The 16,652-nt window shown below is 46.5% G+C and overlaps 1 protein-coding gene across 7 annotated transcripts in view; it reads right to left on the bottom strand.

Moving 5' to 3' along the window:
* The window catches only part of Snx10 (sorting nexin 10), a 55,311-nt gene that overhangs the window by 12,382 nt on the left and 26,277 nt on the right, over positions 1-16,652 (bottom strand). For 6 of the 7 annotated variants that reach the window (XM_005085884.4, XM_013125089.3, XM_013125091.3 and 3 more), the window contains 2 exons: positions 16,227-16,273; positions 3,048-3,134 (listed from right to left, as the gene is read on the bottom strand). In XM_005085884.4, the coding sequence (XP_005085941.1) occupies positions 3,048-3,134; positions 16,227-16,250 (111 nt within the window). In that variant the 5' untranslated portion in view covers positions 16,251-16,273. Of the gene's footprint in view, positions 1-3,047; positions 3,135-5,752; positions 5,918-16,226; positions 16,274-16,652 lie in introns of all 7 variants that reach the window. The other variant, XM_040737842.1, reaches the window with a different exon arrangement.

The following is a 16,652-nucleotide window of genomic DNA, read 5'->3' as shown; positions in this document are numbered from 1 at the left end:
CTCAACCACCATCCTTAAGTAAAAAAATAAAGTAAGACCTCCTAGCTCTGGCTGTTCTGAAACTTCCTCTGTAGACCAGATTGGCCTCCTCAGAGATCTGGCCGCCTCTGCCTCCCGTGTGCTGGGATTACAGGAGTGTGCCACCCGGCTCAGTTTTATATAATCACTTTAAATGAAGTTCATAATCATTACATTGCTAAATGAGAGACTAGTTTTTTGCTACTAAGACCTGTATTATTTTCAAAAACTATCCTGCCAATGAAGCCCAACCTCATCGTTGGAAATTTAAATGACTGTATGCGTTTGCCCATAGGCTGTCCCCCATGAAACACAGGGCAAAGTTCCTGGATTCCTGGAGGTTAAGACTCACCTGCAAAGGCCACACAACATCTAGCCACTTCCGCTGTTATAGAAACGAAACCTTCAGGACAACTTCAAAACACAGCCTGACTCTAACGCGCTCCTTGGGGACCAAGGTTTTATTGTACCAGAATTAGGGCCCTAACAAGACCCAAGCAGACATCTTCTCGGTGCTCTCCTCAGAGAGTTCCAGGCTACTGCAGGGACTTCTGACACTGGGCCCATTTAAATCCCATCTCCCAGCTCATAGTCAGTAACAAAAATTCACAGGATACTAATACCAGAATAAGGTCCACAGGGTGTGAGTCAGTCAACCACGGGGCAGGCAGCTCTGTCATCTACCGATTTACAACCCAAGTAAAGATGGACATTCCAGAGTCCGCTGGCATTATCTCATTTGAGTGAACGGAGTCCCAGCTGATGCCTGCAGAGCTAACGGAGGCTAGCCAAAAGTCTCACCCATCTACAGGCTTTGAACCTGTGGACCACAGGAGTACGTCCACACTGAGATCACTAACTGACTCGGCTCCTCTAAATCCACATGCTTGTCTCTGCCCTCCACCAAGACAAGAAGACTCAGTCATTGTCAACTAAGGAACACTTCAGAAGAACACCAGAGCACCACCAGGTAGATTCTGAATCATATCCCACAATCTATTAGCACAGGATAATCTAGATTTCAGTATCTCCTGAAAATAATCAAATTTCGCCGGGCGGTGTGGCGCACGCCTTTAATCTCAGCACTCGGGAGGCAGAGGCAGGCGGATCTCTGTGAGTTCGAGACCAGCCTGGTCTACCGAGCGAGTTCCAGGACATGGTCCAAAAAACACAATACAGAGAAACCCTGTCTCGGAAAAAAAAAGAAAAGAATCAAATTTCATGACACCCTAAAGTATCACACACATTTAGAGGCAGTTAAACAGCAATTTAATCTAATTTTGCTTCAAATGCTTATTCTTTTTTTTTTCTTCACATTCCTTCTTTTTGGAGGGGAGAGGTGAGGGACTGAGACAGGTTCTCAGGTAGACCAGGTTGGCCCTGAATTCACTACATAGCTGAGGCTCCCTCTTGAACTGATCCTCTGCCTCTACCTCTCACAAGCTGGGATCATAGGTGTGATACATCTGATTCAAAGGCCTAGTCCTTTTTAAAATCTTAGTCATTTAATTTGTGTGTGTGAGAGAGACAGACAGAGAGAGAGAGACAGAGAGAGAGAGACAGAGAGAGAGAGAGAGAGAGAGAGAGAGAGAGAGAGAGAGAGAGAGAGAGAGAGAGAGAGAGAGAGAGCGAGCGAGCGAGCGCTGGGTGTAAGTCTGTGCACTCCGTGCATGCGGGAGCCTGAGGATGTTGGTGGAGGGGCTGGATCCCCTGAAACTGAGTTACAACTGCAGGGAGCTCTAATGAGTGCTGGGACCCGGACTCCCAAAAGCACCGAGTGACTGTAACTGCTGAGTCATCTCTCCAGCCCAAATGCCCACTCTTAGATGTCCATAATTTTCCAGAGAATGGATCCTTGGTGTGAGCTTTTGAATAAAAACAAAAGCAAAATAACTTACACAGTGCCGGGCAGTGGTAGCACCCGCCTTTAACCCCAGCACTCGGGAGGCAGAGGCAGAGGCAGGTAGGTCTCTGAGCTGGAGGCCAGCGCAGTCTACAAAGCAACTTCCAGGACAGACAAGGCTACACAGAGAAACCCTGTCTCAAAAAACAAACAAAGAGCAACAACAAAAGCAAACAACTTATACAGCAATGGCTTAGGAAAATCAAAAAAGAGAAAAGGGGGAAAGAGGCGCTCAGAGCTTCTGCCTAGCTTATTTTCTAGACAAAAAGGTGTCACCTCCCGTCTTTTCCCGCGGTTATCATGGGGACAAGATCACGGGGGGGGGACACAATCACGGGCTTCATTTACGCCCTGTCTATGCTGCTCGTGACCCACCGCAGCAGCAGTGGCGGTGGCACAGATGACATCGGACATTCTCCACGTGGCACCATGGAAGACATGTGTGCTGACCTTGTTCAAGATGAGCTGCAGATTCCACACCACACAGACATCTCAGAAGCTTACAGCTAAGTATTATTCACTCAGGGGAAGGTCACTGCTAGCTGATTATTCTTTGCACTAATGGCTCAAAATCTAGACTAAGGCAAACTAACTGCACATATTGACTTTCAAATTTCTTGATTCTATATATAAAATAGAACAAAATGTAAAGGCGCATATGAGCAAAAATGCTACAATGAAAACCAACACCTTGAATTTATTTAAAAATGGTTAATACTTTGTCTCTCTTTTCCCCAAAATTCTATGTCCCCTAAAAACTTAAGATGTACTAAACAATATCTTATCTTGAGATACAAAATCAGAAAGAAATACTATTGATGAGTTACACTTTTTAACGATTAATTTTTTAAATATTCACATCTCTATAGGTAAAGTTCATAAACATTAAAATATCAGTAGTTTTTTTTTTCTTTTAAAAGAAAAAACAAGTACAATATGAGCTTCCAAAAGCAATTCTTCAACTGCAAGAATCATCTTACCGCTTCATTTGTAACACAAGCTTACCTGGAATCATCCCAATTCAGTTCTTTGAATTAAGGGTTTGTTTTGTTTTGTTTTCAGCATCATTATATGACATAAAACATCCACCACCTAAAACCCCGTTTCCTTCTGCCTGTGTACTTACATGGATACAGATCTCATAGTCGATATAGGAGTGCCAAAAGTCCTCCTTCTGGATCCTGGGGTCTCGGACCCAGACACTTACGAACTCCTGTAAGGGCATGGTGAACAGAGAACAGTGTCGGGATTATGGGAAGGGCTGGAAGGAGCTGGAGTGCCAGCCAGTGTGCCCGCTGTCCCTCAGAAAACAAGAAGCAAAGAGCATGAGTCAGGTGTCACCAGAGTCCACAAAACACGTCTCACAATCGGAAACTTTAAATAATGCACAAAGGCAGCTGGGCGCTTGGGGGCAGGGCTGCGGGTATCCAAAGAGTCAAGATGGAGTCCAAAACGGACTCTCGATACCCAATCACGACAGCTAAGTTCCCATTTGGCTCAGCTTTTCAATGCAGCGGTTACTTATGTCCTCTCAAATATCTATAGGGCCTGTCTAGCAAATCATTTTCTAGGTCACAAATAAGAAAGAGTAACAAAGGTCACATGAAAAGCCAAACCCCGGGGACCTACAACTGCCCAGCCCAACCCCGAGAGAATGAGCCACGGTGACTTTACAGTTAGACACTCACCTTCCTTCCCACTAAGATTTGCTATTCTTTAATATTTTTCTCTTTACAGCAAACCATTTCACCGTCATCTTTGTGTGATGAGTAAAAGAAAAGCCTTTTAAAAACATGCACAATGGAGCACGCCTGTAATCCCAGCCCTTGGGAGGCAGGGGTGTGGGGAGGAGTGAGAGCCATAAATTCCAGGCCGGGCTTAGCTAAAGTCTGGGTCAAAAACAACACGATAAATTAGTAACACACACACACACACACACACACAGTGGTTAGTTTTGCTGCTTTTTTTTTTTTAAGACAGTAAGAGTGAAAGAACAAGGACCAGGGTTCAATTCCCAGCACCCACATGGTAACTCCAGTTCCTATTGGAATATGCCGCCCTCTTCTGGCTTTCCTGGGCACTGCACACATGTAGTGCACAGACAAGTAGGAAAACACATGTGGAGTTTTAAAGAAAATGGTTCCCAGCCGGGCGTTGGTGGCACATGCCTTTATTCTCAGCATTCGGGAGGCAGAGGCAGGAGGATCTCTATGATTTGGAGGCCAGCCTGGTCTACAAGAGCTAGTTCCAGGACAGCCTCCAAAGCCACAAAGAAACCCTGTCTCGGGGAAAAAAGAAAAAGAAAAAGAAAAAAGTTCCCAAAGGGAGTGGCACTATTAGGAGGTGTGGCTTTGTTGGAGTAGGTGTGGCCTTGTTGGAGGAAGTGTGTCACTATGGAGGCGGGCTTTGAGGTAGGCACGCAGACAGACAGACAGACAGACAGACAGACAGACAGACAGACAAAGATACATATAGAGATTTATTCAAGCCACACCCAGTGTTCCCTTCCCATTGCCTACAAGATGGAGAGTTCTCAGCTGCTTCTCCAGCTCCATGTCCGCCTGCATGCTGCCATGGCCCGCCATGATAATAAAGAACTAAACCACTGACACTGTAAACTGCCGCCTTAATTAAATGTTTCCCCGTATAAGAGCCAGGCGTGGTGGTGTATGACTTTAGTGCCAGCACTCGGGAGGCACAGGCAGGCAGATCTCTGGGAGTTCAAAGCCAGCGAGTCTTGTCTTACAAGGTAGCACACCCTCTGACCCTGCATTTGACACCCTGTCTCACTGGGTGCCCTCAGGATCTAGGGGCTGTGAGTGCATGTCCCAGACAGACTCATTTTTAAATGTTTTCACTGTTTGGGACACAGTCTCATGCTTCAGGCCAGGCTGACCCGGAACTATGTAACCCAAGTTAGCCTTGAACTCACAGCGGGCTGAACCACCACACCCTGCTTCCTTTGGTCTTCCTGAGACTAGTCGTGACATGTCATGTGATCCAGGCTGGCCTCCAACTCATGATTTTCCTGCTTCTATATCTCATTTAAAAAAAATCATTCAGAGACAATAAAAATCAGGTAACAATATAGGAAAGCACTACACATTCTGGCCATAATATTTGTTTTAATCTGTGTTATATGTGTTAAATTCTTTCCTGTGGTGCTTTTCACATATACAAAGCTTGGGGATTTTTTTTAATTTACTTTGTTTCTAATTATGTGTTGGGGTGGGTATGTGAAGGAGAGTGCAGTGCCCTTGGAGGTCAGAAGGCATCAGATCCCCTAGAGACAGTGTTACAGGCAGCTTCTGTTGTAATCCAGGCAAGCCCAGCCCAGCCCTGCCTGTCACCCACCTGCTCAGGGCAGGTATATGTTCCCTGGCTCTTTAAAAGAAAGGCTCCACCTTCTCTTTCCTGCTCTCTCTTTCCGTCCTCTCTCTGTGTCTCTTTACCTCTTTTCTCTTTCCTCCCCCTTCCCTCCCCTTTCTAATAAAACTTCTCACTCAGCTCTGTCTGTCCGGCATGTTTGTCCCTCGCCTCGGTCGCCCTCAACTGCCATGGAATCCGCCAGGGTCCCCCTCGAGCTTTATCCCAACAGTTTTGAGCAGCTTGAGAACTGCACTCAGGTCCTCTGGCAAGAATGGTATGCACTACCAGGCAGGCAGTGGAGGCGCACACCTTTAATCCCAGCACTTGGGAGGCAGAGGTGGGTGGATCTCTGAGTTCAAGACCAGCCTGGTCTACAGAGTGAGTTCTGAGACAGCCAGGACTACACAGAGAAATCTTGTCTTGAAAAACCAAAAAGAAAAAAACAGTAGTAATGGTACGCACTTTTAATCACTGCACCATCCCTCGGGCTCCCACACGATTTTTGCAAACAGCCAATCCTTAGTGAATCAATGGCCGGGAAGGTAAATAGGTTATGGGCACGTTCTCCTGTGGAACTCTCCTGCTCTCTGGAGCTCTTTCCTACTTCTCCTTAACAAATCCGTGTGCCTGGCCAGCAGGAAAGGAGGGAGAGAAGGAGAGAGGAAAAATAGGGTTCACAGCTGTACCACGCGGATGTAGGTTGGGATGAGAAGAAAAGACCACAGTCTGCAGAAGACTGAACCCTGTCCAAGGCTCCATTCTGACTTCCATGGGTCTTTCCTACACACACACACACACACATACACACACACTTAATTATATACATCATATGTTACATAATGTATATATGCATATGTTGCATGCATACATACATACATACATACATACATACACACACACACTCATATTTAGCTATGCTGGTATAGAGATGACTGTTTCAAAGCCTTCCTTTGACCTAAAAGTTCACTCTTCTAATTTTAAAAGAAATTAAAAGTTTCACTGGCCCTCAAAAGTAGCACTATCCTTGGCACTGACTGTGCCTAACGGAGGACTGAGGGAAGGCTCCGAGTCACCACGTCCCGTGGAAGCCACATTCCCACAGAAGGTGTCGGCAGAATCAGTTTTCCATGGAAGAGGAAGGTGTCCTCAGATGAGTCAGACAGAAGGCAACAATTTCCAGCCACTCAGTGTCACACGTGAGCAGCAGGAGGAAAGCATGGGCCTGCTGTTGAAAAGGAGGTCTTCACACAGAAGGCAAAGGGGAAGCTGGGCATGGTGGCTCACGCCTGTGATCCCAGCACTCAGGAGGCAGAGACAGCAATGCCATGAGTTCAAAGCCCATGGGCCAAACACTGAGGTCCCAACCAGTCAGGTCTACAAGACGAGACTCAAAAACAAACCCACAGCCAAAGCGTGGGAAGGAAGAGGGCGGACACCTGTGTCAACATAGCACACATGTGTGATCTGGGGCAAAAGCATGGAATGTCTGAACTGTTAAGGCCCCCTGTTACTACAATGCCACATTCACCCAACCATACCACATATTAGTAATCCACTCCGGTAACCCAGGTAAGTGGTTCTAAAGTCAACACATACAATCTTTTCTCACCCTGCTCACTTGCTGTTGCCCTGTCGCTGGCATGCCAACGTTGGACAGAATTTCCAGTCGCAAAGCTACAAATAAATCCTGGCTCACCCACCTCCTAAAATTAATTCACCAAGCCTCACTTTCTGCCTCTGGAAATGGGAAGAATATCTGTCCAACCTGTATCAGCTGTTAGGTAGATCAAATAACAAAACACTACTGGAAACACCAGGGAATGCTCCATTAAAACTAAACAGATATAAAGCAAATCACACACATGGGGAAGGCTTATCAACTCAGAGAGAGCATGGAGCATTATGAAATAAGAAAATCTAATCCAGGCCTTGTGAGTGAGAAAAGGGAAAATTAAAACAGGATATATGATATGAGAACAGAATCAATTTTCAATAAAAGGGGTAAAGAAAAGAAATAGGAAAGTCAATCCAGGCCTAGTGATACACATTCATAATCCCAGCACTCAGTCGGAAGAAGCAGCAGGTCGCCTCAAATGCTAGGCTAACCTGGTCTACTTTAGTGAGTCCAAGTCAGTCAGGGCTACATAGTGAGATTTGTCTCAAATTATCATCACCGTCATCAATGGCCCCTCCTTCCTTCCAAGTCAGGATCTCACTATGTAACCCAGACTAGCTTTGAACTCTAAATCCGACTCACACTCCCCACAACACACCTTTTTTAATAAAAAAAGAAGTTGATTTAGAAACTTATTAACAAACACCCTAATAGTATAATTATTCAGCAAAGAGTGACCTACGGGCTGAACTGCACTTGTCCAATGTGCAAAGGGAGACACGGCACAGTGGTAAGCTATGGGAAAGCCTCTCTTCCCAGCAGGCTGGAGCCTAATCTCTGCCTAGAGATGGGCATGTGAACATTCTAAGGCCATGCCAGAATACAGAAATGCATTTCTTGTTTTTGTGTGATGGGGGATGTCCTTCTGAATATACATTTCTCTTATTGGTTGATGAATAAAACATCCTTTGGTGAATAGAGACAGGAAGATAGGTGGGGCGAGGAGACAAGGAGAATTCTGGGAAAGGTAGGCAGAGGGAGCCTGCCAAGAGGAGTCACCATGTAGCCACCAAAGGAGTAGCAGATCCAGACCCTTCTCTGGTAAGCCAAGACCACATGGAAATACATAGATTAGTAGAAATAGGTTAATAATTAAGACAGAGCTAGCCAATAAGAAGCCCTAGCCATTGGCCAACAGTTTCATAATTAATATAGTGTCTGTGTGTTTATTTGGGGCTGAGAAGGGGAACAGGACCTGGTGGGACAAGAAAGCCTCCAGCAACAGTTTTGTTTGCTTTTTGAGACAGGGTTTCTCTGTGTAGATCTGGTTGTCCTGGAACGACGACACTGTGTAGACCAGGCTGGCCTTGAACTCACAGATATCGACCCACCACTTCCTCCCGAGTGCTGGGATTAGAGATGTGGGCCACCACCGCCCCGGTGCCCCGGTGCCCCGGCCATCAGAAACACATCTTAAATGACCACCCATAGTTCACTGCAGCACTAAACCTCTGCATTGCTTTTTCAACACTGAAAGTCTCTAGCCTGGCTGATATGTTCGCTGGCTGGTTTTTAATCGACGCCATAAACAGGGAGAGGGAACCTTAATGATGGAACTGCCCACATGAGACTGGCCTATACACATGTCTGGGGACATTTTCTTGATTGACTGATGTGGGAGGCCCAGTCTACTGTGGCCGACACCACCCCTGGGCAGGGGGACCTAGGCTGACTAAAAAAGGCAACCCAGGAAGCACAAGGGAACAAGCCAGTGCACGGTTCCTCCGTGGCTTCCGTTTCAGCTCCTGCCTCAACTTCCTGTAGTGATGGACTGTGATCTAGGAGTTGTGATAATATAAATCCCTTTCTCCCTAAGCTGTTTTGGTCAGTGTTTTTATTTTTTGTTTGTTTGTTTTATCACAGCAACGAAACCCAAACTCGAGCAGCTGGGGTGCTAAGCAGCGCTGCTCTTTGTGGGTGGTAAGCTCGCGCCCCCTCTCTGCTCCCTGCTACGCTGCTGTGCCTCTGCAAGCCACATCAGGCTGCTGTTCCTAACAGACTTTATTTCGGGTCTACAGTGACTTACACACACACACACACACACACACACACACACACACACACACACACACACACCACAATTACCCACATGGGTTGGTGATTCCTAGCATTTCATTCCAGTCCAGGCATCTTTGCATTACACCAAGCCTCCAGCCTGATCCACCAGAAACCCATGAGTACCAAATGCCCATGTTTCCCATGCCATTCTGTCCCTCAGCTCAATACACAGCATCCCACCAGTCCCTGCCGGTCTCAGTGCTCACCCCCAGACTTCTCTGATTGGCCAGTGCTCCAGCACACACTGTCCACTCTGTCAGGCAAACCTTCCAAGAACTTTCTCCTGTGTACCTATACCCTCCCCACGTTGCAGCGATGTGTGCCGTCCGTCATCCCCGTCCTTGAACAAGCTGGTCTTCTTGTTTACTAAAGCTAGGCCATTTCCTTTTTCCTCCTCTCTTTTTGCTCCCCCATCCAATCATTTTTCAAACCCAGCTCAGGTTCTCCCGGTGAGATTTATCTGACTGTTCTGAAAGGACCACTTTCTCCCTGGCTCTCAGGGCAGTGCAGCACTAACCCATGGGCCTCCTCTCCTGGATCAGCAACTTGGGCTGGCTTCGAGACATGAATGTCTGTCACTCCTGGGTACCCACTGACAGTCAACCAATCCGTGAGTGCCTGCAAATCGCCTTGGGGGGGTGGACTAAAAGTCAACCTCAGCTGATTAAAAACCCCTCCCACCCGGCCTCCTGGACACCACTTATCATTTGGTAAGGTATTTCATAGATGGCCTCAAGTTTATCTTAATTTACCAATCCCATCCTCCAAGGGTGTGCCAATTAACAGCAGAAGGGGACTGACGCAAGGCTGGAGATCCATGAGAGCACTGTCCCCGAGCACCCTAAAGAACTTCAGAAATGCCTATTTACATAGAAATAATTGAAAACCATCCTGGTGACCTCAGTAACTCCGTCCCCTAAGACTTGTGCCAGGCAACAATTTGTTAGCCTAGTTGGAGTTAAAATATGTCCTCATATATAATAGAAGCGCATTTATTTTAAAATATTCCGTAATTCAGATGGGTCTCTCCTCCCCCACCCTGCAATTAGTAGGAATTAGTGAAGTTTCAACACACTTCCAGCCACGAACAGCATGCCCAGACAGCCGAGGTTCACCCATAATGTCTTAATTAGGCACATCCCTCACGACCTGCCCACCATCTTTCACGGGGATGCTGACAGGCTGTCAGCCACATAGGATAGCCCTATGTCCCCGTACCTGGAATCACATGGATTTCCTATGGAAATGGCTTCCAAAGCTGCTGTTAGTCAGTTTAATAACCTTATTAAACACTTTAATGACTTCTTGGATCTAATGACTGCATCTACTATGAAAGGCAACGCCAGGAGAAGTAGAATTAAAAACTTAAAGTAGCTGATCCTACCTGCACTTCGTGAGAAAACAGGCCAGGAGGTCTGTGAAAATCCAGCCACCGGGTACTCTGTGATTTCCACGGCCCCTGTTTCCCCCTGACCCCTGCCCCAGGTTCAGCCTTATCTGTCCAACTTGTGGCCTCTTCCCTTACAGCTTGGTAATATTACCCCAACTCTACAGATAAGAGAAGCTTAAGCAACTGGCCTAGAAGTCAGATGACCAGACGGCCGGGCTGCACTTATAACTCCAACTGCCCCTTGTCCAAAGCCTGGACCCCAGTGGTTCCCTTAGCAGCAGTGTGATTCCTGCCACTGAGCTCTCTTCAAGTGGGGTTTCTGCCATTACGTAAGTGCTGGCTCTCCTGCAGCTGTTGCCCCACCCAGGATGCAGAGTTTGGTCAGGGTGTCTCCTTGGCCCCTTTGGCCCGAGGCGCTTGCATTGTTTTTGATGACCTTGATGGTTCTGAGGACCTATTTGGTAGATGTTCCTCGGTTAGGGTTTATCTTGTGTTTGTCTCAGGACCAGACTGGGGTTCTGGGTGTCTGGAGCGGAAAAACCAGAGAGATAAAGGTCCATCCTTCATCACGTCTCTAGGGCACCTGCACTCCCTGGGATTTCTTCACCGCTGTTTACTCTGATCACCTGGCTGAGGCAGTGACTGACAGGTCTTCCCCCACCGTAGTTTCCTAACTGTTAATAACTGAAGATAAATTTATGCTGCTTTTTTTCCAGTCACTTCTAATTTAGCTGCAGCCGGCAAAGCAGTTCTCAAAATGTATTAGGATGTGCTGGGCCGTGGTGGCCCACGCCTTTGATCCCAGCACAAATCCAAATTAGCAACAACTCCTTCCCATCCCTGAAGTACTCTTTCCTCCCTCAGTGCACCGGAGAGTTTTAGGTGTCAACCTGACACAAGAGTCATCAGAGAGGAAGGAGCCTCAGCTGAGGAAATGCCTCCATGAGATCCAGCTGTAAGGCATTTTCTCACTTAGTGACAAATGCAGGAAGGCCTAGCCCATGGTGGGTGGTGCCATCCCCAGGTTGGTGGTCCTAGGTTCTGTAAGGAAGCAGGCTGAGCAAGTCAGGAGGAGCAAGCCAGTAAGCAGCACCCCTCCACGGCCTCTGCATCAGCTCCTGCCCTGTTTGAGTTCCTGTCCTGACTTCCTTCAGGAACAGCAATGCTGAAGTGTAAACCAAATAAACCCTCTCCTCCCCAACTTGTTTTTTTGGTCATGGTGTTTCATCGCAGCAACAGAAACCCTGACTAAGACACTCAGTGGTGGGATCCTGGTGGAACTCTTAGGACACTTAGACTTGCTCTATTCTGGGTACTCCCTGCCAAAAACACTCAAGCCTTTAACCCCAGCACTAGGAGGCAGAGGCAGGAAGACCTCTTTGAGCTCAAGGCTAACCTGGACTACACAGTGAGTTCTAGGCCAGCAAGGACTATGTAGTTAAAACCCCATCTCAAAAAAACAAAAGAATAAAAATATAGAATGCTCATTGCCAGGCGTTACTGGCTCATGCCTTTAATCCAAGCACTCGGGACACAGAGGCAGGCAGATCTCTGTGAGTTCAAGGTCAGCCAAGTCTACAGAGTTAGTTCCAGGACTACCTCCAAAGCAATACAGAGAAACTCTTGTTTTGTAAAACCAAATATATATATATATATATGTATGTATGTATACATACATACATACACACACACTCACATATACACACACACACACTCACATACACACATACACACACATACATACACACATACACACACACATATATATACATACACACACATACATACATACATACATACACACACACATACACACACACACACACATATATATATATACATACACACACACATACACATACACACACATATCTCACACTCAAGTGTCAATAACCGGTGGTTGCTTGAGAGCTGCTGTTGTTCCCCAATATGAAGTACGGACACTTTGAAGAAGAAAATTCCTTTTTTGTTTGTTTGTTTGTTTTTTGAGACAAGGTTTCTCTCTGTAACAGCCCTGGCTGTCCTGGAACTCACTCTGTAGACCAGGCTGGCCTTAAACTCAGAGATCCCCTGCCTCTGCCTCCTGAGTGCTGGGGTTAAAGGCGTGCGCCACCACCACCCTTTGAAAATTCCTTATCCTTAAAGTATAAGTCTCTAGAGAAGTGGTTCTCAACCTCCCTAATACTGTGATTTTTAATACAGTTCCTCATGCTGTGGTGACCCCCAACCATAAAATTATTTAGTTGCTACCGTGACGTAACAAGGGTTCAGAGAGGAGATTTACAGCAGGCAGATAGAGGTTTGTTAAAAAGTTCTGATCTGAGGGCCAGAAGGAAATAAGCCAAATCACACACTCATTCCTCTCATGGTTCTTTATTCTTCAAAGATGGAGGCTTCCCAAAAAAGTTCTCTCCCAAAAGCTCTCTTTAAGATTTCTCTCTAAAAGCTCTTAAAAATTCTCTAAAGTTCTTTCTAAAAAATCTCCAAAAGTTCCTTCTTCCAAAAGCTCTCCTGAGGTCCCTTTATCCCACAAGGCTTCTAGTTTTTATATCCACAGGCACATTTAACAACTCTCTGGCAAGCTTGAGTCTGGGGGGAGGGGACTTGTTAACTGATGAAAGGGGACTTCTCAGTGCTATATGAAAGGGAAAACTAAGGCTATGTAGTGTGAGATCTGTAGGCTGCCGCTCTTACCACTGACACCTTTCTCTGGGACCTATTTGAGAATACAGAGCCCCCAGTATATATTCTATATACAGCCAAATTCTGGAGTTGGCACCTAGAATATTAATTGCTACTTCTGTAATAAATGATAAAGGCTTCCAATAGTTACGAGTCATAATGTAAATACCCGATATGTAGGGTACCTGATATTCGACCCCAATGGGGTCTCAACCCATGACCCACAGGTTGAGAATCCCTGCCCTAAAGGGAGAATACAGTTACCATGTTCCAGGAAGTAGGGAGATGCCCAGGTGTATACATATGCACAGGCGCACAAAGACAAGTCTCACCCCTCTTAGGGTGCAGTTACACCAGCAGCTGAGGAAGAAGCCCAGCACCTTCCTGGGAGAGCAGCAGCCCGAGGGTCAAGGCCAGGATGTGACTCTCTAGCAAACAGTCTGTGTCCTGCAAGGGGGCGCAGCGTCTTTACCCCTTCAGGAAGCTTCCTGAGGCAGGGGACCTGGTCCTCAGTATTGCAGAGAAATCAAGTTGTTCTTCCCGGGCATCAGAGTATCAGAAGGGCAAAAATGCCTGACTCCACAAAAGATACTGCCTGAAATGTGTCCCCTGTCTGTCACACCCACCTGCCTTTCCATTTGAATTCTGGGTTCTGTCTCATTAAACACAAGGGTTGATTCAGTTGGGTCCATCTAATTATTCTTATTAAAATATGTAACCATAATATTTTAATTGTAAATTAAAGTTGCATGCATGAATGAGTCTGAATTCATTTTAATTTTACAGTGGCCCAATGCCAAGGCCTTTTTATAGGGACAATCAATCAGTTGAGGTACTGCTCCCCTGGGAATTCAAGCCAATGTGCAAATGGAACACATTTAACTAACAGGGAGACTCTCCATCCCATCTCTCCTCTTGCTAGATTTATTATGGTAATAAAGCTGCTTCGACAAGAGAGACGACATTTCCCAAATCTTTAAAAAAAAAAAAAAAAATGACTAAACCTCGAGGCTGGCACCACCAGCTCTGGAGAGCTGGCATGTCACGCCTGGCCATCTGCATCCACGTGCCAATCTGATGATTAATTAGTAATGGCTGCTATCTATAGGCACCACCTGGAAAGTGCTTATACAAACACTAGTCTAGCTTCTAGAACATCAGTGGTACTGCATCTGACCCTTCCATGTGTGGCTGGGGGGATTTTGACTAACTAAAAGACAACCAGTAGCTAGGCTCTACAGGCCCGGAGCCCTCTAGCTGGCCTTGAGTGCAGAGTACTCAAGATGAAACCCCCTTTTGAAAATGGGGCTGCCGGAAGTCTCTTTTTGATCCCCAGCTGAGGCCTGAAGGAAGAGAAGACAGCAGGGCCTTCAGCAATGCATGAAAGCAAGGGAAGCAGGAGGGCAATGCTAGAAACGGCCCAGGGGACAAGAAGGCACGGGGCAGACAATGCTCCAAAATAAGCCCGGAAACGGAGCAAGAGGTGCCCCGGAGCTGGGGAGAAGTAAGAAGTCTGGAGAAAGACTTTGGGCCTGCAGGTACCTAGAAGCCACGTGCAGGACTCTGGCCGGCTCTAACGGCTAACAGCTCAGCACTCTGGGTTCCGTGGAGAATGGACAGCCAGCTGATGAGCAGCCAGATGTTATACTACAGTACACCCTGGATCTCACTTCTCTATAATTATTTCTTACTGACAAAATTAAACTAGACTTTTTAAACACTGTATCCTCCATCCATTTGCATATCTTTTCCCTTTTCCATTGAAGGAATTGCCATTTTTAAATTCATTAATGACATAATATTGTTACCAGAGAGGACATTTTCAAGATCACTGATGCATTTATTTGTTTGTTTGTTTGTTTGTTTGTTTGTTTCAAGAACAAGCTTTGAAGTGTGTCCTGGAACTCGCTCTATATAGACCAGCCTGGCCTCAAACTCAGAGATCCACCTGCCTTTGCCTCCCAAGTGCTGGGATTAAAGGTGTGAACCACCAGGGAGTTATCTTTCTATAGTTGGTGTGGTGGCTAATATTAATTAACTTGGCAGGATCTGGATTTACCAGATATGCCTATGAGGGATTATCTTGACTAGGTTAGTTGGGATAGGAGTTCTCAACCTAAACATGGGTATCACCATTCCCTAAGCGTGGGTCCTGGGCTGCATAAAAGGAACAAAGTTGAACAAATTGGGTTAGGGGAGATGGCTGAACCGGCAGTGTTTGTTTGTTGTGCAAGCATAAGGAAGGACATGGCGTTTGATCCCTTGATTAGTGCTTGGTGGTCATGGTGACAAGGACATGGTGACACAAACCTGTAATCTCAGCACTAGGGGAAGAGACAACGAATCCCCGTGGCGCATCAGCCAGTCAGTCTATGCTAATTGGCAAGTCCCAAGCCAAGTGAGAGACCTTGTCTCATAAAGCTAGGTAGAAGGTACATAAGGATAGCACCTGAGACTGACCCCTGGCCTCCATGTCCACACGTACACTCACTCATAACTGCACACACACTCACACAAGGTATGGTAGTACACACCTTTAGTTCCAGTATTTAGAAGGCAGAGTTTGTGAGTTCCAGGTCAGCCTGGTTTACACAGAGAATTCTATGAGAGCTAGGGCTATAGTGAGACCTTGTCTCAAATAAATAAATAAATGACAGTCTTGCTTGAGTTGTGTGGGAAACAAACAAAAACAAAACATCAACAAACAGGGAGTTCTAAAAGACAGCAAAAAGGTCAGACCGAAACTAACGGCAGACGCTTTCGTGGGTACCTACTCAAAGCTGGGAGTACCCAGGGATGAGTCAGCAGAGCAGAAAACCAAGCAAGCAGATGAAAGAGATGCTCAGGCAAAGAGCGGGAGGCAGAACCTGGAGAATTCTGGGTCTGGGAGGCAGTGTTTAGACCGATGGGTAGCTGGCGAGTGCACCACAGCCAGTCACAGGCCAGAGAAGGAATGCCACGGACATGGCTACAGTGGGGACACGCAATGTCTGTCTTCCTTCAGCCCCTTTTGAGATGTCACCAGTTTCCAGTTACTACTTGGACCAATCTGTGATGAGCCAAAATTCGTGGGTTATGTATTTTCAAGTTTTCAGCCCAGACTTTACACAAATGAACGGGTAATGTCTCACCTCTTTCTGTTGCTCAGGAAACATCTTCAGCTCAGGACACGGTCAACCTGAAAAAACAAGGTATCATCAATACTAGTGACATCAAACTTCCACTCTAGAGGACCCCCCAGAGTCCCCCAAACTCTTCAACCTGGGGAACTTCATAACTTCCCATTCCCCTCCCTGCAGCCCTGTGAAAACAGATGGTTAAGATGTGATATACGGTCCAGATGCACAGAATCCTCAGAGGGGAGAGTTTGTGGCTCGTTTTTGACTTGGCGGACAGGATCTCACATATCCTAAGCAGGCTTTAAATTCACTATGTAGCTCCTGGTCCTCCTGCCTCTACTGTCCTAGTGCCGGATTTAAGTGTCCACCACCATACCTAATGACAAGTGTCCTCCTAAGAGAAAGAAGAGGGCCAGGTGTGGTGGCCCATGCCTGTAG

The sequence above is a fragment of the Mesocricetus auratus genome, unplaced genomic scaffold (assembly GCF_017639785.1).
Source record: "Mesocricetus auratus isolate SY011 unplaced genomic scaffold, BCM_Maur_2.0 Super-Scaffold_100676, whole genome shotgun sequence".
NCBI lineage: Eukaryota > Metazoa > Chordata > Mammalia > Rodentia > Cricetidae > Mesocricetus > Mesocricetus auratus.
This window is presented reverse-complemented; position numbering and strand designations above follow the sequence as displayed.